General features: G+C 47.1%; 1 protein-coding gene across 1 annotated transcript; it reads right to left on the minus strand.

Moving 5' to 3' along the window:
* Nucleotides 1-307: 307 nt before the first annotated feature.
* Nucleotides 308-18188, minus strand: PVALB (parvalbumin). Its single transcript, XM_020982502.2, has 4 exons — nt 17966-18188; nt 15928-16060; nt 14382-14491; nt 308-526 (listed from the first exon to the last, which is right to left on the minus strand). The coding sequence occupies exons 1-4, from the start codon at nt 18024-18026 to the stop codon at nt 498-500; spliced, it is 333 nt and encodes a 110-aa protein (XP_020838161.1). The 5' UTR covers nt 18027-18188; the 3' UTR covers nt 308-497.
* Between the last annotated feature and the right edge of the window lie 8952 nt (nt 18189-27140).

Raw genomic sequence — 27140 nt, forward strand, 5'->3', positions numbered from 1 at the left:
CTTTAAGTGAGGAGTTATGGCCTTGACACTTACAAGCTCTGTGACCTTGAGAAATCACTTGACCTTTTGGGGCCTCAGTTTATTCACCTGTAAAATGAGAATAACCCATTTATACTACCTCCCCTCCAGGAGTGTTGTGAGGGCCAAATGAGACAGTACACATGAGGGATCTTACAAAGTCTGAGTTGTTTTGTGAGTCGCATTTCCCAGACCACGCCCCACCATCCCCCCAAGAAACTTCCTTCTCCAAACCAAAAGCAAACTCTCTATGAGGCAAGAGAGGGTTGGCTCATCAGAGTATCAGGAGTCAGGTGGATTTGACCTTTATTGTTTCTACCAGCATTTTCCAGAGTAGTGATAGAGTTACAGGGCTGCAGGGAACAGTTGGAGTAAAAAATAGCATAAATAAAAAGGAGAGAAACCAAGGAGGTTGGCAGGAGGCGACTAGAATCCGGTCATTCAGGGGCAGTCAGAGGGCCTGGGGTGGTCAGAGCCGTTTATGATTCGGCCACGAGAGCTGTGAATTCTGCAAGAAATGACAAGGAGAGTGGGAGCGGGCAGAGGAAAGACAAAGGGAAATGAATCCAAGGGACGTTGATGAAGGCAGGGGACAGGCAGCTGCACACTGCTGCTCACAAACCCAGGAGCAGACCTGGCCTGGAGGCCACAGGGCTCATGGGCTCCTGTTTGCCAAAAATAAGGGGAGGAGGTGACCCTCAAACATCATTCCAAGTCTCCAAGGAAAGAGCAGTGGGTTGGGAGTCAGAGGAACTGAGTTCAGATGCCAGCTCTGCCCCTTTGTACCCATGTGACCTTGGGCAAATAACTTAACTTCTCTGAGATTAACTTTTGAGGGGGTTGAACTAAAAGGTGTCTGAAGTTCCTTTGGTCTCCAAGTTAACAATCCTCTGACAAATCTGGGCTCTGCTGAATACTACCTGTGTGATCTCAGGCTTCTCTCTGGGCCCAGTTTCCTCATCTGTAAAATGGGGTCATTGGGCCAGCAGGATTCTGGTCTCTTCCAGCTCTAGGTGGTGAGATGGATAGAGTGCCAGATCTGGAGGCAGGAAGACTCATCTTTCTGAGTTCAAATCTGGCCTCAGACACTTCCTAGCTGTGGCGCCCTGGGCAAGTCACTTCACCCTGTTTACCTCAGGTTCCTCATCTGTAAAATGAGCTGGAGAACGAGATGGCAAACTATTCCATTGTCTTGGCTGAGAAAACCCCAAATGGGGTCACAAAGAGTCTGACACAGCTGCACAATAAAAAGGATCCTTTAGCATATCGCCGCTCTGCTGCTTATGGTCTACGTGAGTGTGGGCCAGTGGGTTCATACATCTGGGTCTCTGTTTTCTCATCAACAAAAAGAAAGATTTGGACTAGATGGTCTATGGGGCTCTTTCATTTCTACAATACTGTGCTCATTCTGGCGTGGGACAGGAGACCTGGCTTTTAATCCCTCATTATTGTGTGACCTTGGGCAGTCCTGTGATATCTTTGGCATCAGTTTCCCCACTTGCCAAATGAGGGGTTTGATCCTGGTGAGCCCTGAGCTCTCTTCTACCATCTACAGCTCCAAGGCCCCCTCCAAGGATGGCTCCTTGACTATTCTGTACCTTGTGCCCTCTCTCTCCTCCGAGAGCATCGCAGCGATTGCCTGTCCCATTCACTTGGCACGTAGCAGACATCTGCTGCATCATGACATCTCTGATGCTGTCACCTTTCCTGGCTTTTTAACTCTTAACTTGCTACTCAGTTTTTCTCGTGTTTACTTCATGACTCCCCAGTCACATGGTAAATTCCTTGAGGGTGAAGACTGGGCCTGACATTGCTTTGTATTCTTTGCAGGTACTGGTACAGGCTGGGTACCTACTGGCATCCAGTTAATGCGCTGATTAATGAAATCATGTTGCCAACTCTGTTTTCCCCGAGCTTCGCTTTCTTGCTGACTCTCAAGCCCACTACACTGCATGGGCATTTCAAGCCTGAAACTAAGAGATGAGGGCAAGAAGAATCAAAGGACCGTAGAATGAAAGCTGCAAGGGGACCTTTGGGTCCCTTCTCATTGAGTCCCCTCACTGAGTCTCCCTTCTCCTTTTTTTCAGATGAGGAAATTGGGACCTAGAGAGGCAAGGTCACACAAGCAGTAAAAGGCGTAGGTAGGACTCAAACCCAGGTCCTCTGTCTCCAGCGTCAACACCCTTTCTACCGCACTCCCCTAACTTTTGTCCCCCATCCTTTCCCAAGTGTGCTTTCTCTAAGATCACCAATAACTTCCCAAACACCAAATCCAGTGGCCTTAAAAATGCCCCTCGCCCTTCGTAAGCCCTCCACAGCATTTCATCCCCTGCCCCCCCTTCTGAGTACTCCCCTCCCTTGGTTTCAGAGATGACAGACTTGATATGTCGCTCTAATTCTTCCTTCTGTGACCTTAAATGGCCTTGAATCTTTTCCCTGACCCCGCAAAGTGAGTTTCTCTTTTTAGAACTCTTCCCTTTTATACTCCTCCCCCGTGGCAATGTCATCCACTCCCATTTGTGCATCCGTATGCATGTCAGGTCTAGCCATCATCACCTCATTAGTCTGGGCAAGTTGAACTTGAATTCTCTTGGCCTAAATTTCCTCATCTGTAAAATGAGGAGGTTGCACCACATGGGTCCTGAGGATCTTTCCATATCTATATCTATATCTATGATCACATAGGAGAGTGGATAAGTCATCTTTCTCTTTCTGGGCCTCAGTTTCCTTAACTATAAAATGAAGAACTCGGGTGAGATGACCTGGGAGGGGGCATCCTTTCCAACTCTAGGTCTCTGACCCTCTCAGCTAGGATCCCATGACTCCTCTCTGAACCTCAGTTTTCCTTCTCTGAAGAATGAAGAGGTTGGATTCGTCTTTTGGAGTCCCTCTCAGGTCTAAACCCTATGATCTCCTCCTTCTCCCCTCAATGCATTCCATACCTGTGGCCAAACTGAAGTATTCACTGTCCTTCCTCTGTTCCTTTGTTCACATTTGTCTCTTTATCTTCTCACCTCTCTGCCCTCTGTGGAATTACCACTCATACCCAATTGGTGCCTCCTTCAGGAGCCTTTGTTGTCTGCTGTCTCTTGTCCCCATTAGCAATATCCACATACCCCTCCCAGAACATTGTATTTGGAGTAGGCTAGCACTCCCTTTGGTAACATTGGAATGAATCCAAATGTCCTTTATGACACATGTATATGTAGTTTACATTACTGTCTATTCTGGGGCATCTAACCACATTTTTTTCTCTAATAGAATATAAGCTCTTTGAGGGCAGGCACAGTTTTACCTTATAAATCTTCCCAACACGTAGCACAGTGCCTGGTATATAGTAGGAGCTTAATAAATGCTTATTGAGTGTGGTAATGTAGAACTATTACTGATTCTGAAATCTAGGGACCTGAGTTCAGATCTCAAATATCATCCTTTCCATCTGTAGGACTTCATCTGACCTCCTTGGGTCACAGATTATTCATCTGAAACATGTCTGGTTTGGTCTGGATAGCTTCAGCCATCTCTCAAACAACATTTCATGGTTCTGTAAATCAAATTGGATTGAATTCTAGAATGCATTTGTGTATTCTTTTGTGTGGTCATACTTGGTGCACAGATCAAATCCTTTCCCCCGAGGGCCAGGACCTTGCATACCAGGCTACATGAAGGACACCTACTTGTTGAATTTAAGTGAAGCCCTTACTATGTGCAAGGCACTGTCTTCAACACTCTATACACACACATACACACATACCTATCTATCTATATCTGTTGTGTCCAACTCTTTGTGGCCCCCTTTGGGATTTTCTTGGCAAAGATATAGTTGAACTTAGTAAGACAGAACTGAATTGAATTGCTTTGAATCGAATAGTCCTTGCCTTCAAGGAGCTTACAATCATTATCTTTAGGACTATAGTAGAATTGGGGGTTTGTCATCATGGGGTCTCCAGAGGCCAGAATGAGATGGAGTGGATGGAAGTTATGGTCTTCCCCAAATCTTCTCCTTTCCTGGATAAATACCCCCTAGTCCATTTAACCAGTTCACATGAGGTATGGGTCCATCTCACTCATCCTCTTCTCTCGTTTTTCAGTGCTGCTTCTAGAATGTGGTATCCTGCACTACTGACTATAATACTCCAGACACAGTCTGAGCAGGGCAGACAGTAGGAGTCTGTCACATCCCTACTTCTAATGCCACACTTCTGCTAGTGAAACCTGAAAAAGAACCAGAACTTTTTTGGGGGTGGAGGCTTCCGTATTATACTGCTGGCTTACACTGAAGTTGTGGTTCATCAACCCCTCAGACTTTGTTTCCACACAGCTACGTCTCCCTCATTTTGTACTGATGTGATTGGTGTTTTTGGACCCAAGTGTATGACTTTACATTTATCCCTTTTAAATTACATTGTTTTAGATTCATCCCGTTATACTAGCCTGTTGAAAAACTTTTGGATTTTGATTGTGTCCTCCAACACATAAACTAGCCCGTCAAGCTTTGTGCCATCTCTATAGATTTCACAAGACCAAAGCAAGAGCCCTGTGGCACATCGCTAGAGAACCCTCTTCAGGTCAACAGCAGTTTATTGATCATCAATCTCTAGGTGCAGATAGGTAGGCATTCTTGGGGGATTGGTGAATTCGTCAAGGGAAATAGTCAAAGAATTCTTTCAATGTAGAAACAGACAGTAAACTGCTGACCAATGCCTTATTTTCAAGGAAGTGGGCTACATCAGGCAGAATGTGTGCTGTGCACAGACAAGCAAAGTAGGATCCTGGTAGATGGCAGATGAATCTCAAGGACTAAGTAGAGTTGATAGGGAGGTTGGTGATGTTACACCTTTCTGTCTATTCAGTAAACATTAATAGTAGCTCCCTAGTGTCTCTTGGATCAAATAAGGCTCCTTAGCTTGGCATTCAGACCTCTGCACAACCTGCACCACTCCATTCCTGTCTCATGGACAGCCCAGCCTGTTCCCCATTCAAAGAATGTTCTCCAGCCTCCCTTCTGCCTCATTTCCCTTTGAGATTTAGCTCAGCTATCGCATCCCACACGAACGCATTCACAGCTACTAGGGCCTTATCCCCCCAAATTACTCTGTACTTATTTTTTACACAAAACAGCTAGAACCACAGTGGATAAGGTGCTGGGCTTGGGGTGAGAAAGCCTTTCAATTCAAATCCTGCCTCCGATCCTTACTAACTACATGATCCTGGGCAAGTCACTTAACTCCATTTCCTTATCTGTGAAATGAGGGGACTGGTCTCTAAGGTCCCTTCCAGCTGAGATCAGATGAGAAAATGCTCAAAAAGCCTTAGTGCAGTGTGCTTAGTAAATGCTCAGTGCCCTTCCCTTTCCCTATAGAAGTACATGTTGTCTTCTCTGATAGACTGTAAGCTTCTTAAGGCAAGGAACTGTCTTGTCTTGGGTCTCTAGAGACTAGCACAGTACCTGGCTGGAGTAGTGAGCTAGTCAATAAGCACTTATTAAGCACCTACTATGTGTCAGTGGGTGTGCTCAGCACTGATGATCCTGATTCTCTTAATAATCATTTGTTGGTTGGTTGATAGATTGATAGGGTGATGGTGTAGTCGTTTGTCCTTCATTCTTGAAAGGACCATGACATCAGGGAGGTGATGCCATGACATGCAAGTGAATTGGACTGAAGTGAGGGAGGGCTGTGCAGAGTCACCGACCTCACTCTGTCCTCAGGAGTCATCTGATATAGATCAGGACAACTAGAGATAGCCCAGGATGCAGTGGGGGACCTTGTGCTCTTTAAGCTCAGGTCTTTAACAGGTCTCAGTCTGACTAAGGCAACACCCATTCAGTGGTTAAGGCTAGGTAGTAGACAGATACTCAATAGTGGATTCAGAAAATGTGGGCTTCAGGCCCAGTTTTGTGACCCTGATCAAATTATTGGGAACCTTAGTTAACTCATCTGTCAAACAGGAGTGGATGGATAGTCATGTTTCTTGGAGCTGTTTGAGGACCAAGCAAGCTAATCTGAATAAGTCTGTGAGAGCCCCGAATGCCACATGCATGCTGGTTACTGGTGGAAAAGTTAAGGAATGGCCTTTGAATCAAATCTAGATTTGCCTTCAGAATTTGATGCTTATTAGCTGTGTAGCCTCATCTTCTGAGCCTCAGTTCTGTTGTCTACAAAATGAGGACAGTAGTAGACCCACTTCTTACTTTCATGTATCCCTTTGAGGAAAACACTTTGGGAATCTTAATTAATGAGCCACTGTAATTAAGCCCAGAGAGTGGAAGTGACTCTGGGGGCCCAGAAAGTGGAAATGATTTGCCCAAAGTCACAGCAGCTAGGCTAATAACCCTTCCTGCTTGTCTCATAGGAGAGTTAGAGTGGCATAAACAGGAGCTTGTCTTTCTTCAGAAGGAGAAGACCTGGGTTGAATTCTTCTCTTGGATACCTGAGCAAGTCACTTAACCTTAACTGCATCTGAAAAATGGGGATAGTAATAGTATCTATTTCCCAGGGATGTTGTAATGATAAAATGAAGGGAAAAAATGCCCTCAGGCAGTACTCTAGGACTCAAAGTTACAAGTGAATTACCAGATTGCATCTCAGGAGGGAACTTCCTTACTGTGATTTCCCTCCCTGGCTGAAATCACAGTCTGAATCTCTCTTCCTTACAGTTTGTGGGGATGGACCATTGATCCACACGGGAAGTCATATAGAGCAGTTCTTTCATTTTCTAGGTGAGAAAATGGAGGCCTGTGGATACTTCCATATCCCATAGGTAACATGTGGCAAGATTTAGATTCTAACCAAATCCCACTTGTTCCAGTTGGGAAAATGTTAATGAAAGCCAATAGAAATGTTAAAGACATTGTTTTGCATAAAATATTATAATATCATTTGCTAATATAAGAACATATTGTTAATATTATAATATAGAACGCCAGTATATTATGGTGGGTTTGGTGGGGGGTCCTGTGATTTCCTTGGTGGAGGAAACATCTTTGAGCAATGCAGGTGAGCCTCTTTTTTGCAACTAGAAGTCTTGGAGGGTTGCCTAGGGGCACTGAGAAGTTAGGTGACTTGCCCAGGGTCACACAGTCAGACTTGAACCTAGGTCTTCCTGACTCTGAAACTGGTTTAATTCACCACCGTTGGCTGTCTGTCTCATGAGCTGTACAGAGCAAGTATTATATACGGTGATTAGTCTATACTATTACAGGCTGTGGGCAAATCTTCCTTCAGGGAAATTGACTAAGCAATTAGCCATCCCCTAGAATAAACCCAAGAACCATTGTCTGCAGAAAACCTGGAGACTTCTCCCCTTCTGGAGCTTCTTTCCCACACCCTCATCCTCCCAATCAATAAAGGCCCTGAAGGAAGGAGGTGGCGATGGCGGTGAAGGAGGAAGAGGAGGAGGAGGAGGAGAATCACAAGACTGTCCTTTGATGTCCCTCAGGAAACTGAAATTAGCTTAATTTTATGTGTCCTCCTTCAAGTCTCTGTGTGGATCTGACAAATTTAGAAGCTATTGACAAGCTGATTAGCTGAAAGTGCGGGCCTGAAACTTAAAAGAAGGGACTTGAGTGAAAGGTTGGGGAGCTGCCTGTTCTCTTGTGTTCAGTTCTTCATCTGAGTCCCAGGATCCCCTGAGATTGCGGGATCTGAGCTAAGACTCAGAGCTGTCTAGCCCCACCTCCTGATCTCCACAGATGTGGAGACTGAGCCCCTAGTGACTTGTCCAGGAACTCATAGCCAGTAAATTCCTGAGCTCCGATTAATGAGCAGAAAGGTTATGCTACCTTCCTTTACCATTTCCTACAAAATGTTGGAACATTGGTGTGATTGGAATATAATGCATTATATTTGGCATTAGAAGACCCTGGTGTGAGTTACTTTCCCCCTGAGCCTCAGTTTCCACTGATTAAATTAAAGCTGGAAGTTCCCTTAGCGATCACCTGGTCCAAACCTCTTATTATACAGATAGACAAAGTGAGATTCAGGTAGAGTGCTTTATCCAAGGTCACACAGCTTGTAGCAAAAAGAACATTTAGTCTAAAATCAGAAGACCTGGGTTCAAAACCCACCTCAGACACTTTCAACCTTTGTGACTTGAGCAAAGGTACCCATACCTCAGTTTCCTCATCTGTAAAGTAAGGGGCCTTGGAAGTCCTCACTCTGAATCTACATTTCTATGACATTCTTACTCCAAATCTGGTGATTTTCCCACAACACACTGATGGTGACATGGGTTGGAAGGGTTCATTCTGCCATTTTGTGGTCTAGTGGCTAGAAGCATTGGACTTGAAGTCAGGAGGACCTAGGTTCAAATGAGCTTCTTTTTCCCATCTGCCAAATGAGAGGGTTGGACGAGATTCCACTGAGGATCCTTCCAACTCAAAATCCATGATCCAATGTAATCCTTTTTCTGAGCTAAGCCCATTTCTTTGTGTTCAGTCATCCATGGCCATAATTAACAACTGTGCCAGCATCTTATTAAAAAAGTTTTTATGCATAGGATGGGGAGAATCAGGTCACCCCTTAGCCATTCACTGAATGATCTTGGGCAAGTCATTAAATTGCTGTGAGGCTCAGTTTTCTCCTCTGTCAAATGAGGATCATAATAGCTCCTGCCTCCCAGGGTGGCAATGGGAAGCCCTTGTAAACCTTAAAGTGCTTTATAAATGCTAGCCATGATTTTTAGATTACTTCTACATTACATGATTATCACTGCAAGAAAAATCCTTTGTAAACCATATAAAACCGTAGAAAGGGGAAGACTTCCTCCTTCTTAGAAGCAGTGTTGTACAATGGTTAGAATGCTTGACCTGCTCTGATGGGTGATCGGGATTCATCTCCACCCCTACTATTTTCTAGCTGTGTGAGCCCTGGTTAATTGCCTTCTCTGACCTTCAGTTTCCTCATCTGTAAAATGGGGCCAGGAATATTCATAGAATCTCAGCCTGGTTGTGAGGCTAAAAATGAGTGAGTGCGTGATGTTTAAATGTCAGTTAGCACCACTACAAAGATTGTTGCAGAGAAGCAGAGAAGGAGAATACATCTACCCAAGACAGTGGCAGGATCAAGATAATTACAACAGTAATGCCAACCCTCCATCGCCAGCTCTGGCTTCCAATGGAACAAAACTCTGAGGCTCCCTGTGCCCTGAGACAAATGACTCCATTAGCTTAACTATTTGGAGGGGATGGGGGAAGCAATGCAGAAAGAGAAAGTGTCTTCATTCCTCCTAACTTCAGTTATTTTTTAAACCATAGGCTAGTTACATAATGACATCTCCTGCCCCCTGGGCTACATCTTATCTGGTGCAGAGACACAATGTCTTGAGTCCAAGTCCGCCTGGGAATATGAATGAGCCACCAGCTCTGCACTTAAACCATTAATAACTCTCCAATTTAGGCTCTGCCTCAGTGGAAAGCACAAGGGAGTCGGGGGATCTGAGTTCTGGCCTCACTTCTGGTTTGGCTGTTTGACCTTGGAGAAATCCTTTGACTTTGCTGTGTTTCCATGTTCTTATCTGCCAAATGGGTATAAGAGTTCCAGCCCCTGACCACCTCACTGGGCCATGAAAGAAGAGGCAGCAGAAGCACCTTGAAAAGAAGGCTCAATCTAGAGTCCAAGGGCAAGGAACTGAATGCTGTCTTGGTCAGTCAGTACCTGTGTGACCTTCAACAAACCACTCAGTCTCCTTGGGTCTCCAAGTCCTAATCTATAGTTAAGGGACTTGGTCCATGGACCCTTAAGGTCTGTGGATAGATTTCAGGCGATCCAGGAACTTGGAAGGGAAAAAAATAACAGCTTTACTTTGACTGACCTCTAACTGAAATGTAATATTTCTTTCAATTATTTAAAAGCGCGGTTCTGAAAAGAGGTCAATAGGCTTCATCAGACTGACTTGCAAAGGGGGCTGGGACACAAAGATCCTATGTGAATATTGTCTCTGTCTCTCTGTCTCTCATTTAGATTTTATAACATACACACAAACAAGGCATTATCATTCTTGTTATTTGTCATACAGCCCAAAGCTACTACCCACAGTTACATGGATTTCCTTCCTCACTCCTCTCTCAGAATCTCAGTGTTAGAAGAGGCCTTAGAGATCCCCTCAGCCAACTCTCATTGAGCTCTGCTTATAACTGGCTGATGTACTTATTGTGGCAGTGAGATAGCAGAGTGGATACAGCACTGGGCCTGGAGTCAGAAAGACCTGAGTTCCAACTGAGCCTCAGCCACTTACTAGCTGTATGACCCTCAGCAAGTCACTTGACCTCTGTTTGCCTTAGTTTCCCCAATAGTAAAATGGGGACATTAAAAGTACCAGCCTCCCAGGGTTGTTGTGAAGATAAAATGAGATCATTGTAAAATGCTTAGCACAGTTCCTGACATGCACCAGGTGCTAAATACATGCTAGCTATTGTTATTATCATGGAAATGAATACCTTGTGTAGACTGTCATAGTCAGGAAGCCCCCTCATTTTATAGATCTGAGAAATGGGGAAACTGAGGCCTAGAAACAGTCATAAGGTAAGAGGTTCTATCTCAGTGGAGATCTTAAAGTAGAAGCTGGATGGCCCCTTGTTAGAGGAGAGAGAGAGAGAGAGAGAGAGAGAGAGAGAGAGAAGAGAGAGAGAGAGAGAGAGAGATGGACAGAGGAGAGAGGAAAGGAGAGAAAGAGGGAGAAAGAGTAGGAGGGAAAGAGGAGAGGAAAGGAGAAAGAAGGAAGGAGACAAAGAGGGAGAAGGAGGGAAGAGGAGAGAAATAGAGGAACAAGAGAGAAAACAAGGAAGGAGGGAGAGAGAGAGGAGAGGAAGAAGAAGGAGGGGAGAGGAGGGGAGAGGAAGAAGTAGGGGAGAGGAGGGGAGAGGAGGGGAGGGGAGGGAAGAGGAGAGGAGGGAGAGAGAGGGAGAACCTTCTTGCTCAGATACATATGGGACTGGAGGCCTTCTGAGGTCTGGTCCAGCTTTGAGATTCTGGGCATAGGACCCTTATGTGAAAAATATGTAGGCCGTTGCCCAGCAGAATAAGGTGCTGTGCGTCTGAAACCTTTGGGTGCCAGTAGTTTTAGGGGTTAAAATACTAGGCTGGGTACTGAGATGCCAGCCGTAGAACATAAACTGGTAGAGATGGAAAGGACCTGAGAACACGCAATGTTAGAGCTTAGAAAATAGGATGTCAGAACTGGGAGGGGAATGTGAGCTGGGAGAGAGGATTTCTGAGCTTGAAGGGAACTTAGGCTAGATCTGTCAGAGCTGGAGAGATCCCAAAACAGAATGTCAGAGCTTGGGGGACCTTAAAACACAGAATATGTTCAAAGAGTTGGACGGGACCTTAGAACCAAGGATGCTAGAGTTGGGGGGAGGGGAAGGACCTTAGAACATTGAATATTTGCAGCATAGAATGTTAAGAACTAGAAAGTGCTTTAGAGATATCTGGTTTGATCTCCTGGCTTTAGGGATGAGAAAACTCAGGCCTAGAGATGGGAACACTTGTCCAAGGTTGCAATCAAATGACAATTTGTATCTGGTTCTCTTACCTCCAATTCCAGCCTTCTTTTTTTCTACAGACCTATTCTCCCCGCCCCACCCCCCAAACAGTGGGCCAATTTCCTCTCTCTATCTCAGTTTCTTCTTCCCCTAAACAGGGCTCAGAATACCTGTATGCCCAGTCTTGACCTGCCTCCTGGAGCAGGGTGTGGGAATTGACTGCTAAGGCATGTCTGTGAATGACTGTCATTGACCGCTGAATAGAGATGAGCCCCTAATTTTTAGGGATTATTTGTAGGAATTGGGGTTTCAGAGAACTGAAGAGCAACATGGACACTGTCTATGGGCCAATGTGGCCAGCCCCCTCCTCCTGTTGGAGAAACTGGGTCAGGGACTGGGAAAAGGAGGGAGCACCACCTGTCCAAGGTCAGGAGCCGAGCTAGTGAGGGGTGGAGTAGGGAATGCTAATTAGTTTGCTGTTTACCTAGCTGTATACCTGCTAGATCACTTACACAGTTACTGAAAGTCAGAGCTGAATGGGGCTTTAGAGACCATTTAAATCCAAAACCCTGAAGTTATAGATGAGGAGGCTGAAGAGGCCTTCCCCCTGCTTCCTTTCCTTTCACCTCGGGGACCCAGAGACAGTTAGTAGGAGAAGATGGTTTTGAATCTAAGCCTCGTGACTCCCAATTCACTGCTATCTCCACTTTCCATCCAGCTGCTTCCTAAAAGAAGGATAGTTCTCAAGGACACTGACACATATATAAAAAAAGATGAAACCTCGTTCCTCTCAAGGAAACCTGAAGTATCACAGCTCTAGAAGTAGGAGGAAGATCAGAGTCATCTTACTGACCCTCCTCGTTTTATGGATGAGGAAATTGAGGCATTTAGGAATATTGGGCCATAAATTTAGAGCTAGAAGGGTCTTAGAAGCTGTTGAATCCAACTCATCATTTTACAGATGAGGAAACTGAGTCACCAAGTGGTTAACTGGCTTGCCCAAGGTTACATAACTTGTCACAGGGCACATAAGTAGCAAGTGGTGGAGTCAGGATTTGAACTCAGGGCTGCTGATTCCAAGTTCAGCATTCTCCTTCTCCTCTCCTGATCTGAAGCATGTTCTTGGGCTCCTAGGCTTTTCTAGAAAGCCTGAGACCTCTAGGAAATCAAAGTGAAGTTGGAGCTAGGCTCACAGAACCATCATTTTAGAGCTGTGAGGGACATCAGAGGTCATTTAGATCCTCTCCCTCATTTTACTGGGGAGGAAACTCAGGCCCAGAGAGAGAGAGAGAGAGAGAGAGAGAGAGAGAACGACTCGCCCAAGGTCCCCTTGTGGAGCTGGCAATGTCTCCATCTCCTGAACTGCTCTCAGAAGTTTGGAAGCTGAGGAAGGATGGCTTGAGGGAAGCAGCAGGGTATGGTTGAATTAGGAGTCAAAAGAGCCAGATTCTAATCCTTGTGCTACCAGTTTTTAGCTTTGTAACTTTGGGCAGAGCACTACCTTTCGCCTGGGCCTCAGTTTCCCCCTTTAAAAAGAGAGGTTTGGACCAGATGATCTCAGAGGCCCCTCCCAGCTCTACCATTCTGTGCTTCTCTGTTAGGGATATCTGATTCATTATCCTGAGCAGCTGCAGAAGGCAGAATTTCACCCTGGTCACCAAATGATTAATGAGTCTTTAGTATCAAAAGCATAGGATAGAGAGGGGGAGGGAGGGAGGGAGGGGGGCCGTGGACAGAGCACTTGTTCTGTGTTCTCGAAGGCAACACACAGAAAGCCCTCACACCCAGTCAAGCATCCCAGCCTTCCTGAGCACTTCGGAGCAGCCCGAATGGACTGCCGTTGAGAGAAGGGGCAAGTGTGACGCGGGCAGAGCTCGGGAGGAACTGGGAAACTGGGGCTAGCTCTGTTTTTGTGGCAGCCTCGACCAATGATGCAGGAACTTGGTCAGCCAAATAACCAAAAAGTGGAGAGCAAACCTGAGGCTTTCCTTTGCAGCTAGTTCCCCTACTTGGCATCGTAGATTTCACACTGAAAGGGACCTTAGATGTCATCAAGTTCAGAGTCCTCATTTGACAGATGAGGAAACTGAGGCACACAGAAGTTAAGCCACTTACCCAGAATCACACAGCTACTAAATCTTTCTGCTTCTTTACTTTAACTCTGATACTGGTGAGAAAGAGGGGGAAAATATTCCTGGAGTCTGGAGTGGAGAGGTGCTATTATTGGTTACTCCAAAACCAAGCCTGGACACTAAAACCAGCATAGACTTTCTTTCCCATTTCCTAGCAAAGCGATTCTCGCAGAAACAGTCAGGATAAAGAGACTGAAAAGGGGACAATGAAGGGAGGCAGAATAGTCTAAGGGGTAAAGCAATGAATTCGAGTTGGGAGATATGGTTCAAGAGCTCCTGAATTCATCTGTGCTGTAATTCTTAGTAGCCATGTGACCTTTGAAAGTCACTTGACTAGCCTAAGCCTTTATTTGTTAGTCTACAAACTGTGGATAATAATTTATGACTTACCCAGTAGGATTGTTTTGTAGGGACCTCAGAAGCCATGTAGTCCAATCTTCTTATATTACAGATGGAGAAACTGAGGCCAGAGAGGGATCGCAACTTGCCCAAGGTTACAGAGCTTGGTCACAGAGTTGGGCCAGGTGTTAGCTGTAGGCCATCCGACTCAGCCCAATGCTTTTTTTTTTTTCAAACTGTGGCAGCCCTCTGCTTCTTTGGGGAAGAGGAAGGGGTAATCTCTGCTTTCTCTGATCTCTGGCCACCAAGTAAATCTGTCTTTGGGCTTGGAATTCTGCTTCAGGGACCTCCACAGACACTCAAGGAGCCCCAGGGTGTGCTCGGTGCTCAGCCCCTCCATCTCTACTCACCATCAGCCCCAATTTTGCCATCACCGTCCTTATCCCCCGCAGCCAGGAGGATCTTGGTTTCCTTGTCTGACAGGTCTCGGCTATCAGGTACAAAGCCCTTCAGGATGAATCTAAGCAAGGAAAGGACAGAGAAGAGGAAGGGGCAGGCTGAAGTTCTCTGGGCTCTAAGTATGCATGCCAGTCTGACTGAAGGGCATGGTGGAAGGAACTTGGGATTTGGAGGCAGAGGACCCAGACTTCAGTCCTGCTTCTGCAGTTAATTCCTGGGGGAAGTTATTTCCTTTCTCTGATCCTCCATTTCCTCCTCCTCTAAATGATAGCTTCAGTAGTGTCCAAGGTTCCCTGTCATCTCTAGGATAAAATACGAATCCCTCTGTTTGGCACTCACACCCTACGTGGTCTGGCTCCAGCCTCTTTTTCTAGGCTCATTACACATTGTTGCCCTCACACTCTCTGCTCCAGCCAAACTGCTATTTCCCACATCCCACCTAGGTGCCTTTGTACAGACTCTTCCCCTATATCGAAAACACCCTCCCTTCTTGCTTCTTGCTCACTTTAAGGTTCAGTTCCAGTATTAGCTTCCCCAAGAAGCTGAACACCCCAGGAACAACTGGGATAATGTAGATGTGTTTTTCCTCTGGTAGAATGTAAACTCCTTGTTGGCAGGGTCTGTCTACCTTTGCACCCCCCATCACCTTTCACAGTGCCTGAAACACAGTAGTTGCTTAATCAGTGCAAACAGTTATGCTGAAATGCATTTATCAAAATATATTTTTAAAAGAACTGTCAAGTCCACAGAGCCAAGGTTAAGATACCTTGTTCTCAAACCTGTGTGTGGGTGAGGAGATCTGGGTTCGGTTTCCAGCACTGTGCCTTCTTAGCTGGGTGACCTTGCACAGGGCGTTTGACTGCTATCAGCCTCTGTTACATATGCCATTAGTAAAATGAGGGCTCTGAGTCTCCACCTAGCTCCGATTGATGGTGGTGTTAGAATTGGGCCAAAGGGTCACAGATATAGAGCCTGAAGGCACCTTAGTTGACTTCTGCCATTTTATTGGTGAAGCCAAGACATGGAGAAAAATAGGTGACATGCCCAAGGTCATCCAGCTAGCAAGTGGCAAGGAGCTCGGTGAGGGGTGGGGGATGGGGGTGTGGGTGCTACTGACACAGTGAAACTGACTTGGAACTCAAGGGAGACTGTCCTGACTCTCAGACTCTCTTGAGGAAGAGCTGGGGCTCTCAGAAGTGTTTAATTATTGAACAACATCATTCCATTAGAAATATTAAATGCCTCCAACTTAACCCAGTTAGTCCTGCCCTCTTCCAATGACCTTAGCCTTCCCTGAAATGGAAGGGAGAGGAAGCCTTTGTCTTCCAGCCCATTAGGTCTGGCTCCCTCGGTAGCTGGGGGCTGATTGCTGCCAGAAAAAGTGTGCAAATGGAGGTGGCCAGGCCCATCTATGAGGGGCGTCCCTGGCCAGGAAGCGGCACCCCCCTCCAAATCCCCTCCCAGCCCTGGGGGTGGGGGAGGGGCAGGCCAGCTCACTTGAGCTCATCCTCCTCGATGAAGCCGCTCTTGTCCTTATCCAGGATGTGGAACACCTTCTCCACATCCTGTTTGCTCTTCTTCTTCAAACCCACCATCTCAAAGAACTTCTTGTGGTTGAAGGACTCGGCAGCTGCGGGGAGCAGGGCAGTTAATCAGGACAGGAGGCAGGAGACATATGGTGTTCTGCAGCAGGCAGCATCTCCTAGCCCAGTCGATGGGGAATGCTCTCGGAAGGGTGCCCTACATGGATGGGGAGGTGGGGGGAGGGGATCTTAACCAAAAGGGGACCTGGAGACTTTTTGCCTCCAGAATCTCAGTTCAATAAAGTATTGGGGGGGGTGGAGTGGCTGAAGGTGAGATCATAGGACCATAGATTGAGAATTGAAAAGAATCTTAGAGGTCATCTGGACCAGTCCCCCTCATTTTCAGCCCAGGAGAAATGAAAAGACTTCCCTAAGTTTAGGTGACATAGCTAGTAAGTGGCAGGGGAAGGATTTGAACCCGGATCCTGTGGTTCTGAATCCAGGGCTCTTTTGGGGTGGGTGGAAGGAGCTAAGACTTCTTAGCTTGCTTCCTGTGGCAGAGTGAAGAAAATAGGAACAGAGAGGGTAAGCAGCTCTCTCAAGGTCAAACAGTAAGACTAGGAGACGATGCTGAGAAGGGAGAACTGGGGGGCTTTTAGCACCCCATCCTGGGCTCAGCTGGTTGTCCTAGGCTCTCACAAGGCATCTTAGGAGGTACCAGAGAAATCAGGGTAGCCACAATTATGTGATCCTGGAGTTAGACAGGGGAAGGCTAGAGGGACGTTCCCCCAGGACATCAAGGCAAAGAAGCCCACCATCTGGACCTAGTTCCCACCCTTGGAATGGCTGGGAGAGGATGCATGGGGGTTGGGCACAGAGCTGGACTGGCTGACTTAGAGATAGGGTTTGGGGTTCCTGGGAGAAAGTTGTAGGTGGGCAGAACTGAATGAGGGGCAAGGTTCAAGGATGCTGGTCAGAGCTTCCTAAACTGGGGGAACTGGGAAGAGAAAAAGGGAGACGGGCATGGAGAGTCCTCAACCCATTTTCCATCCTCTTTGTGGACCAAAAGTTGACTGCTGAGAGAATAGCCCTGAACAGTCCATGTATTGGCTGAGCTCAAAGCTCCAATGGGTTTGGGAAGGTCATCTCCCTTGGTGGCCAGTCTTGGACAGCTCAGAAGAGAGGGAATGCTGAGGGTGGTGGTGCAGGAGATGAACCCCAAAATACTGTTTGTGCATTTGGGAGACTAGGGTACCTCGCTCAGGAAAGGAGAGGTGAAATGAAGGAAGGGTGTGCATAGTGAAAAAATGGAGGGAATTGGAGTTTCTTAGTTGCCAGAAGGGAGAAGGGGGTCTTGGAACTGAGAGGTGAGATGAAGAAAGGGGGTACATGGTGAAAAAAATGGAGGGAATTGTATCTTTAGTTGCCAGAAAGGAAAAGGGGCTTGGATCCCTGGCTGGACACTGTCTCCTCCAGATCACTTGGGCGGAGATGAGAATTCACAGCATCCACTTAGCCCCTGCATCTGGGCTGAATTCCTCCTTGGATGGGGCCAGTGTTTCGCTTTGGTTCCGGCACCCCTTTTTTCTACCCTTTTCAGGTCCCCACCCTTACCGCTGGAGCAGGGTCGCCCTGGACTCCTGGCCAAGCTAGCCTGGGCACTCATTAGGGCATGGCTACCGGCATGAACACGCACCCCGGCTCAGTTCCTCCCGAGTGTGGGGAAGTTTCTGAGGACGAGAAGCTCGCGGCGGACAGGACCCATGGAGCTGGCCAACGCGCTCCCGGGGGACTCCTGGGTCCTCCTTGTCCCAAGCACTATTGCGTCCTCCGGTCCCCTTACCAAACTCCCTGCTCGATGCAGCCCAGGTCCCTTTCGTCTCCGGGCTGTGTGGGCGAAGATGCTTGGATGCTGGGGTAGAGGGCTGCCGAGGGGAGGAGATGGGGCATGGGGGAAAGGCGACAGGGTGGGGAAGGGTGGGATGGGGAGGGGTGGGGAAGAAGCGGCTCACCTGCAAAGGCTGCCACCGCCTTCTTAATGTCCTCTGCGCCGAGCAAGTCTGTGATCGACATGCTGCCGGTGTGGGTCGGAGCGGGCTAGGCAAGCAAGTACGAAAAGATTAAAAAGTGCCTCCCTCAGCGTCCTGCTCATATGACCAGCGCTGCAATGCTGCGCCGAGGCCGCGCGCCGGGGAGGGCGAGGGCGGGAGGCTGGCACTGGGCCAGGCTCGCTCCAAGACCCAGCCCCGGGGCGTCGAGGAAAGGGTGGGGTGGGGGGACCCTGGCCCCTCGAGGTCTCCCTGAGGGGCCGGGAGGAGCCCGGGCGGGCACACCAGACACGGCTCGGTCAAGGGCACGGAGGTGGTGCTGCCCTGGGCTGTCTGGAGCAGACCACCCTGCTGCCCCGCCCGGCCCGGCCCCGAGGGCGCCTTGTACCTGGGCTCAGTGGGCAGAGAGGGCGCCAAGACTGCAGCAAGTCCCCCTTCCCAGTCCGCATCAGCCCCCCTCCACTCAACTCTCTTCCTTCCACTCCCTCTCTCCCTGGCTAGGCTAAGACAGGAGCCCGAGCTGGATTCTGGAAAGGAGACCACCCTGCCTGCGCCCTGGGCAGCTCCGCGCCCCTTGCCCAGCCTGGCTCTGTTCTGCCGGCCTTGGGCCGCTTCAAGAATCCGTTTGGCCCCTGCAACTGCCAGTCCCAAGACACCAGGCCTCAAAATTAAACTTCCTGCCGCTTCTGAGGGATGGAGAGGGGCGCAGGTTCGGACACCCCTCTCGGCCCCACCGTCCCCCTCTTCTGGCTCTTTGGTGTCTTTGTAGTCTGACTTTGCATCTTTAACATTCATTAGAGGGCAAATTGGGAGGCTTTTCTTTTTAACCTGGCGATGCTCTTTTCTTTACCCTTCCTGTCTCGGGATCCACACTCAGGTAGTCAGTGGCAGTAGATCGCTGCCACCTCCCCCGCCCCAACTCCTTTCCGCTGAGTCTGGGAGTGTAGTTCACCAAAGGGATCTATTTCCCCAGTCCCTGCTGACCCCAGTAGGGGCATAGCATGCTGAATTTGGAGTCTGGGGACCTCAGTTCGAAATCTGCCTCTTCTAAAGGTCCCCGTGTGACCTTGGACAAATCACTCACCTTTTCTCAGTTTCATCTGCAAAGTGAATTGGTTAACTAGATGACCTCTGAGGTCCCTTTGAACACTAAATTTATGCTCCTGATCACTTCTTCGGCCTGAAGGCTTCCCCTCCTTTTTCTGCCTGCAGAGAGGGCTGCCTACAGCAAGTATGTTGGTGGTTGGGGAAAGTAGTTCAAAACAGAAGAAAATTAGGAAGTCACCCAGGACAAATCCCTCTTTACAGATAAGGAAATAGAGGCTCTGGGAGATCATAGGATGATAGGATTTAGCCCTCAAGGAAACTTAGAGCTGATCCAATGTAGTCCTAGCCTTTTACCAAAGAGAAAACTGAAGTTCAGAAATCTCATAAGACTTAGAGGTAGAAGGGAAGGGAAATCACTGGTCCTGAGTCTATGGAGCTGCAATTCATCCCCAAGTCTTCCAACCTGGGCTGCACACCCTCTATTTCTCCATGCTGTGGGCAGGCAGGGCCCTTCCCTCACTCTGGTGGCAAACAGGACAAGGATGCTTATGTGGGGGGGGGGGATTTGGGGCAGGGCTTCTCTGCAGATTGAAGCATTTTGTAGAACATGATGCCCTCCAGAAAAGAGCTCTTTTCCAGCTGGTGGAGGGCACTCCTCCTGACTCATGAAACTCTATTCCTCCACTTATCTATGCAATGACATGAGCTCCAAAGAGAAATGGTCTTCAGCCATTTTCCATTGCTCCTCAGGGTGTTGGGAACTGGGATCCCTTCCTCCCCTAGCCTAAGGAAAAGACTTGGGTCCCAGTCTTGACTCTGCTGCCAATACTTTTTGTGACCCACATTAGGCAAGTCATTGCCCTTGTCTGGGCCTCAGTTTCCACATCTGAAAAATGTGGAGGTTAGACTAGCTGGTCTGTCAGGTTCATTCCAGCTCCCCTCCCCCCGCCCCCAGTTCTCCTGACTTCCAGGCCTTTCTCATGAGTGCTGAACCTTTGGGCAAGATCAGAGATCCCAAAGGGACGTTCACACCTTCCAGCATATTTTGAAGAGACACCATACTGTACTGGAGAGGGTACTAGGCTTGGAGTCAGAGAATCCTGGGTTCAAATCCCACTGCAGATACTTATTAGCTATGTGACCCTGATTGAGCAAGTCACCTGCCCCCTTTGGGTCCCAGTTTCTTCACCCATGAAAGGAGGGAGGTGGCTGTGATGGCCTCTAACATCCCTTCCCTCTCCATCTCCATGGATTCGGTGATCCCTTTCCCAAATCATCCTTGGGGGATGAGGGGCAGTGGTGAAAAAGGTCCAAGGAAGCTCAGGAGCTGGTAGAAGGGGAAGGGATGGGTTGGTTGACTGAGATCTCAAGTTCTTTGTGTTTTTCCCTCTTGTTGGCCCTGCCCCTCCCCTCTGTCAGTGCTGGGCTACTGGACAGCTGCCCTGAACTGGGAATCTTAGCAAGCTTGCCTGTCAGGCATGCTTGAGGTGAGTCAGCCCCTTTGGACCCTACCAGCCCAGCCAGCTGGCATGGATGGGACACAGGCTGAAGCTTTTGACCTGATATCCCCTGGCATTCTGCCTTTCCCCCAAATTCTGCAGCCGTAGCTGCTAACAACACCACCTCCAGTCCCCTCTTCCAGCCTCCTTCTCTGGAACCACAGAGAATCTGAGCCAAGGAGGAGCGGAGAGGGGTCATCTACCTCACCCCATCCCCACATCTACTTAGCCCCCTCCTCACCCACACAGGCCTACTTCTGTCACTGCTTAGCATCAAAGAATGTCACAGCTGGAAAAGAGGACCTCAAAGACCATCTCGTCCAAGCCCCCTACTTTACAGAAAAGGAAACTGAGGTCCAAGAGATGAAGTGCCTTGTGCAAGCCCTCCTAACATGGTTATAAACCTCTGCCCCCCACCATCTTCAGACCCCCAGACTAGCTCCTGTTCCACGACACCATGAAATTTATTTAGAACTCAAGAGTCAGTCCTGGGGAGTTTGTGAGGGGCCTAGGGGGAGGGGTGAGAAGAGAAAGCTGGGGAGTCAGAGGTGCTCTTTAGCCCCTTACAACTGGACACCCATTGCTACCCTTTCTGGAGCTTCTAGCCAACTTTAACCCAGAAAAATCTCTGCTGCACATCCACCCAAATACCCAACTGGGAAAGAGCCTTCCTCATCCCTCTATTCTTTTCCTCCTCTTTCTGTCCAGCTTGCCATTCTCTGGGGCTTCTTGTCTTTTCTCTAGCTGTATCCTCTTAGGCCACTCCACTGCCTAGACACCTGTTGGAGCTGGCCATAGAATCATAGAAGGCAGAAATAAGAAGGGACCTGTGAAATCACCTAGTATGGCTCCACCACCCCCTTCTATTTTATAGGTGAGGAAGCAACCTTCCTGCCCCTTCACAAGGTAGCAGTAGAAGCCAGATTAGATCCCAAGTTGTCCTGACACCCAACTAGCCTCCATTCCACCATATTACACTGCTTTGTTTCTCTCTTCCTTTCACCTCTACTTTCTGCTGTCTTTTTCCTCAGGCCCATTGAGTCTAGAGTCACTTCTGCTCCATTCTTCATCTAGCTGAGTCTAGAAAAAGGGTGATTCCTTTATCCTCCCCATTCTCCAGGATCCGCCCCCTCCCTTCTTCAATCACTTCCTCCAGTCCCTGGTGGCTGTTCCACTCACCTTAAATTGGGATGGGGAGCACAAGCTGACTCAAGGCACTGAGAGGGAGAGAGGAGGTGGTCAAGGGAAGCTAAGCCCCAAGGCAGGATCTCTTCCTATATAGGCTCCTGGGGTCCAGCTATTTTGGGCTAGTGGTTCTACCTCTCTTCTTGCCCTCCCCCACTGGTGTCAGATACTCCTGGGCCATGATGCCTGGTGCCTGTATCACATTCACCCTCTCTGGGCTGATCAAGTAGGGCCTATTAATAATCCTTGGCACCTGCCTTCCTCCGGCACCTAAAACCTTAGGGCCAGCTCATGGCCCACCTAGAATCTTGAAATTGGAAGGGCCATAGATCCCTAACTTGGTCATCTAGTCTGATCCCTACCTGCAGTGTGAATTTACTCTATAAAAGTGGCCATCCTGTTTCTGTTTGAACACTTCCAGTGATGGACCTCACAAGCCAGCCCATTCCCTTATTTAAAAGCCTCACCTGTTAGGAAGTTCTTTCTTATTCTGAAGAAAAAAAATCTGTACTCATTGGTCCTGGTTTCGCCTTCTGGAGTCAAGTAGAAAAAGTCTAATGCCTCTTCCATGGGACAGCTCCTAGGAAACTTAAAGAAAAGCATCTTGTCCTCCTTAAGTTTTCTCTCTCCAGGCTAAATATTCCCAAATTGCTTCAACTGGTTTCTATTTGGCATGTTTTCTAGATTCCTCAAGACCTTGGCCATCCCTTTCTGGAGTGAGTTAGTGTCACAGCCAAGCCTCCAGGTTGAGGGTGATGTAAGCAGGAGATGTTCAAGAAGAGATGGCTAAGACCTCTTACAGTCAATTTGAGCATTCCAGTACTAGTTGGAGATACAGGAGTGATGCTGGCAAAAGGCTAGAGAGACAGATGCTGGCATCATAGCATAGAGGGGATCTCTGAAGCTCTGAAAACAGACAAGTTCTCTGAGGGAGAGAGTAGAGGGCCAAGGCGTGAGCCTTGAGGAATGGCCACAAGTAGCTGGTGAAGGGGATTTGAAGCCAGCAAATACTTGGACCACCGTAATATTGTTCAAAAATGAATTCTTGATGGCCAGCCCTAACCCCCTTCCAACCTCTGTCATCCCCCTATTTATGGCAAGTCAGACACCTTGTCTCTCAAAAGTTGTTATCCCCAGTGACCTGAGATAGCTTGGGTAGGGTAACTACCAAATACAGTCTTTCTAGGGAAAGCAAGGAGGGAGAGAGAGAGAGAGAGAGAGAGAGAGAGAGAGAGGGAGAGAGAGGGAGAGAGGGAGGGGGAGAGAGAGAGAGAGGGAGAGGGAGAGAGGGAGAGAGAGGGAGAGAGGGAGGGGAGAGAGAGAGAGAGGGAGAGGGAGAGGGAGAGAGAGGGAGAGAGGGAGGGGAGAGAGAGAGAGAGAGAGAGAGAGAGAGACAGAGAGAGAGACAGAGAGAGACAGAGAGAGACAGAGAGAGAGAGAGAGAGACAGAGAGAGAGAGAGACAGAGACACAGAGATAGAGACAGAGAGACAGACAGACAAAAGTATTTTTTAAGGAGCTAGGAATATCATCTGTTTATCATAAAGGTAAGTAAGTTAAATGACTAAGTTACTAAGTATATAACTAAGTAAGGTAACTATGTTAAGTTACTTAGTAACTAAGTTGATTCTAAATAAATTATAAGTAACTAAGTAAAATGACTGTTAAGTTACTAAGTAAATAAGTTGGTAAATAACTAAGTTGTTACTTAGTTAACTCAATTAACTTAGTTAACTCCCAACTCAAGAGCTGAATAGAGCTCTTGAGACATGTTGAGGGTAGAAGCTATTTGGGAATGAATACTAAGCTTTTGGGGCAACTAGGTGGCGAAGTGGATAGAGCCTGGGGTCAGGAAGACCTGAATCCAAATCTGGCCTCAGACACTTACTAGCTGTGTGACCCTAAGCAAGTCATTTAACCTAAAAAGTTAGGTTTTCTTGTCTATAAAATGGGCTGGGGAAGGAGATGGCAAAGCACTTCAGTATTTTTACCAAGAGAACCTCAAATGGGATCACAAAGAGTCAGATGTGACTGAAATGACTGAACAACAAAAAACCAACTTTGAGAGTGTTTGATCCAATTCTTTGCTATCAATGTGTTAATCTGTTTTAATTAAATGCCTTTACTTTGAATTCATACTGAATTTGAATTCCTCTGTCTTGGTCTGATATAAAGAGATATAGAAGTGGGGGCTCATAGCTATGATTTTGATAAATTATTATCTTGACAGTCATGAATCTGGGTTTGGGTAGTTGAGAAATGGACCTTCCTAATAAGGGTGATGTAGTCCGAAGTGGTCTGAGGTTCATGGCTGGATTCTTTAGAGACCACAGGAAAGAAGAGTTCAGTTTTCAAAGCCCTCTCTTCTACCTAAGCTGTCTACAAGGTTTTCTTCCTTTTCTGCTCTGTTCTCTTCCACTACTGGCTGGCACTCCCAAATGCAGCATGCCATTGGAGAGTGGCAGTCCCTTCTATTCCTCTGCCATGGTCTCCAGCTCATTCCTCTCTCAGTTTTGCTTCTGACTTTGCTATTATGCCTAAGTGCTTGGGGCTTCCTCATCCTGGAACATATATCAGCTCTTGTGACCTTTTAATTCTGGAAATCCCTCCCCTGTGCTGGACAGTTCTCCCATTTGTAAGTTTCTCCTGGGATCTTCATTCTGAGGAGGGGTCTCCCTATTGACTTTGCTTCTGACGTTCCAGGCTTTGACACCATGCCCCTGGCCCTATTAGAGGGAAAGCTCCTTGAGAGCAAGCACTCTTTTTTTCTTATATTTATATGCACGGTGCCTGGCATGTAGTACATGCTTAATAAATATTTGTCATCTTGACTCATGGCTGGCTTCCAGGATATTTCAATTAACTCTCCCGGAGTAAATGTGGACACTCCTGCAAACTAGCGTTTGGGTTTTTCAAAAGTATTTTCCTAGACTCTGTCTCCCACCCACAGCAAAGTTAATCCATCCAATCAGCAATCTACTAACATTAAGTAGTAATTAAGTCCCTACTATGTGCTAGGTACTGGAGCTAGCTGCTCCCAGGCAACTTAATTCTATTGTGGGGAAATGATGCACAGACTAAAAAGTACAGACTATTTACAAAATTATTCGAAGTAATTTTGGTTGGGGGGTGGAGTGGGGGCACTAGCAACTGGAAAGATCCAGAAAGACCTCCTGTCAAAGGTCAGCCTTGAGCTGAGCTTTGAAGGAAGCTCATAAGGATTCCATGAGGTGGAGGTGAGGAGAGTGAGCTTTCCAAGGAGGAGGATGCCTGCCAGTTTAAAGGCACAGAGATGGATGATTGAATGCTGTGTACAGGGAACAGCAAATGGGCTGCTTTAGATGGAATGTCGAGTTTATGAAGGAGAGTAATGTGGAAAAGTTGGCTGGAGCCAGGCTTTAAATGCCAAACAGAAGAGTTTGTGTTTGATCTGGGAGGCAACATGCAGGCTCGGGATCTTCTTGAATAAGAGAGTGACCTGGTGAGATCTGGGCTGAAGGAAGAGCCATTGGGCAGCTGGGAGGTGGATGGAATAGAGAGGGGAAAGGCTGGAGTCAGGGAGGCCAAAGAGGAGGCTTGGAGTAGCCCAGGGGAGAGGTGGAAAGGGCCTGAACGAGGATGGTGACCGTGCGAGTGGAAAGAAGGGGATGGATGCCAGACATTATGCAGGTGAAATAGATGAGTCTTGGACAGTGATTAGAACAGATGGGGTGAGGAGGAGTGGAGAGTCGGATATGACTGTGGGTTGTGAACCTGGGTGCCTGGAAAAATAGCTCATGTTGCCACAAGAGCAGTAAGTATGATTTCATGATTTTAAATGTAATTGTTATATGAGGTGTTCCATTCCCATCCAGTATTTCCAACCTGCTGAACCCTAGCTATGAGTAATAATTGATATTGGGGTAGTGTTTCAAGGTCTGCATGGCTGTTTACAGAGTCCCCTAAATTCAGAGTTATTCCAGGTCTTATCTACATTTACAGATGATAAACTTGAGCCTTAGAAATGTTAAGTCACTTGCTCACGATCACACAACTAGCACATGGGAGGGGAGGGGTGGGGAAAGAATTTGAACACAGGTCTTCCTGACTCCACGGGCAGCCCTCTACCTGCTACATACACTGCCTGTATGGGGACTGTGTATTTGGCTTATCTGTTATTAAATGAAACAAAATGTAGACAGGCCATTTTCATAGTCTCCTGTGAGCTAGACAAAGGTCAGGCATTGCTTATTCCAGGTTGACAAATGCAGAATTTAGGGCAGGGGCATTTTCCTAAATAATTGGTCACCAGTAACAGAAGCTAGAACTTTTGGCTCTCAAGTTGCATGGTAGGCTGGGGAGAATGCTGGATGTGAAGTCAGAAGGAAGACCTGAATTAAAAATCAGATGTTACTACTTACTACTTATGTAACCTTGGGAAAAATCATTTGACCTCTCTGCCTCAGTTTCTCCTTCTATAAAATGAGACAATTAGACTATGCTATCTCTGTGGTCCCTGCTAAAGTTTATTGGACTTGGAATCTGAAGACATGGATTGAATCTCAGCTCTGTTACTATCTGTGTGACCTTGGGAAAATCATTTGACCTTGCTGCCTCAGTTTCTCCTTCTATAAAATGAGACAATTAGACTATGCTATCTCTGTGGTCCCTGCTGAAGTTTATTGGACTTGGAATCTGAAGACATGGATTGAATCTCAGCTCTGTTACTATCTGTGTGACCTTGGGCAAATTGTTTTTTCCTCTCTGGGCCTCAGTTTCTTCATTTGGAACATGAAGGGACTGGACTAGATAATCTCTAAAGTTCTTTCCAATTCTAAATTCCTGTTCCTATGATCCTATCTAACTAGTATCTCAGCCTGGCCTGGCTTTTCTACATGCCCCCCCTCCCCTGTGGACTTCTGGGAAACTCCCCAGGGGGTGAGGTCATCTTAGTGTACTTGGCCCTCCCTCTATCCTAGCTGCAGACTGTTTTAAAGCTACTCTGTCTGGTCCCATCTTAATGCTGGCTCCAGCTACTTCTTTGCCGGCTAAATGGTTGTCTCAAGCCCCTCAAGGGTTAACCTCTAAACAGTACTGATCATACATGCAGTCATATCCATATATAGTCCTTCTTAAAAAAAGTCTTGAACTTAAGCAGTAAATAAGATGGGTGTCTTCATATTGATAGAAGACCAGAAAGAGGGCATTGTATATTTAACTCTAGATCTCTATTATGTATAGCTTGCTTGACTTTTTGAGTATATTATAAATTCAAAGTATACAATAACTTTCACAAACTATAGAAATAAATATATAGTAAATATATTATATTTATTATAAATATATATATAAAGTATGTTATACTTATTACGTACAAAGTATATACAAAGCATGTAATAAATTTCAAAGTTCAAAGTCTATAATACATTT

This window comes from Phascolarctos cinereus, unplaced genomic scaffold (genome assembly GCF_003287225.1).
Source record: "Phascolarctos cinereus isolate Bilbo 61053 unplaced genomic scaffold, phaCin_HiC Scaffold_1;HRSCAF=81, whole genome shotgun sequence".
Lineage (NCBI taxonomy): Eukaryota > Metazoa > Chordata > Mammalia > Diprotodontia > Phascolarctidae > Phascolarctos > Phascolarctos cinereus.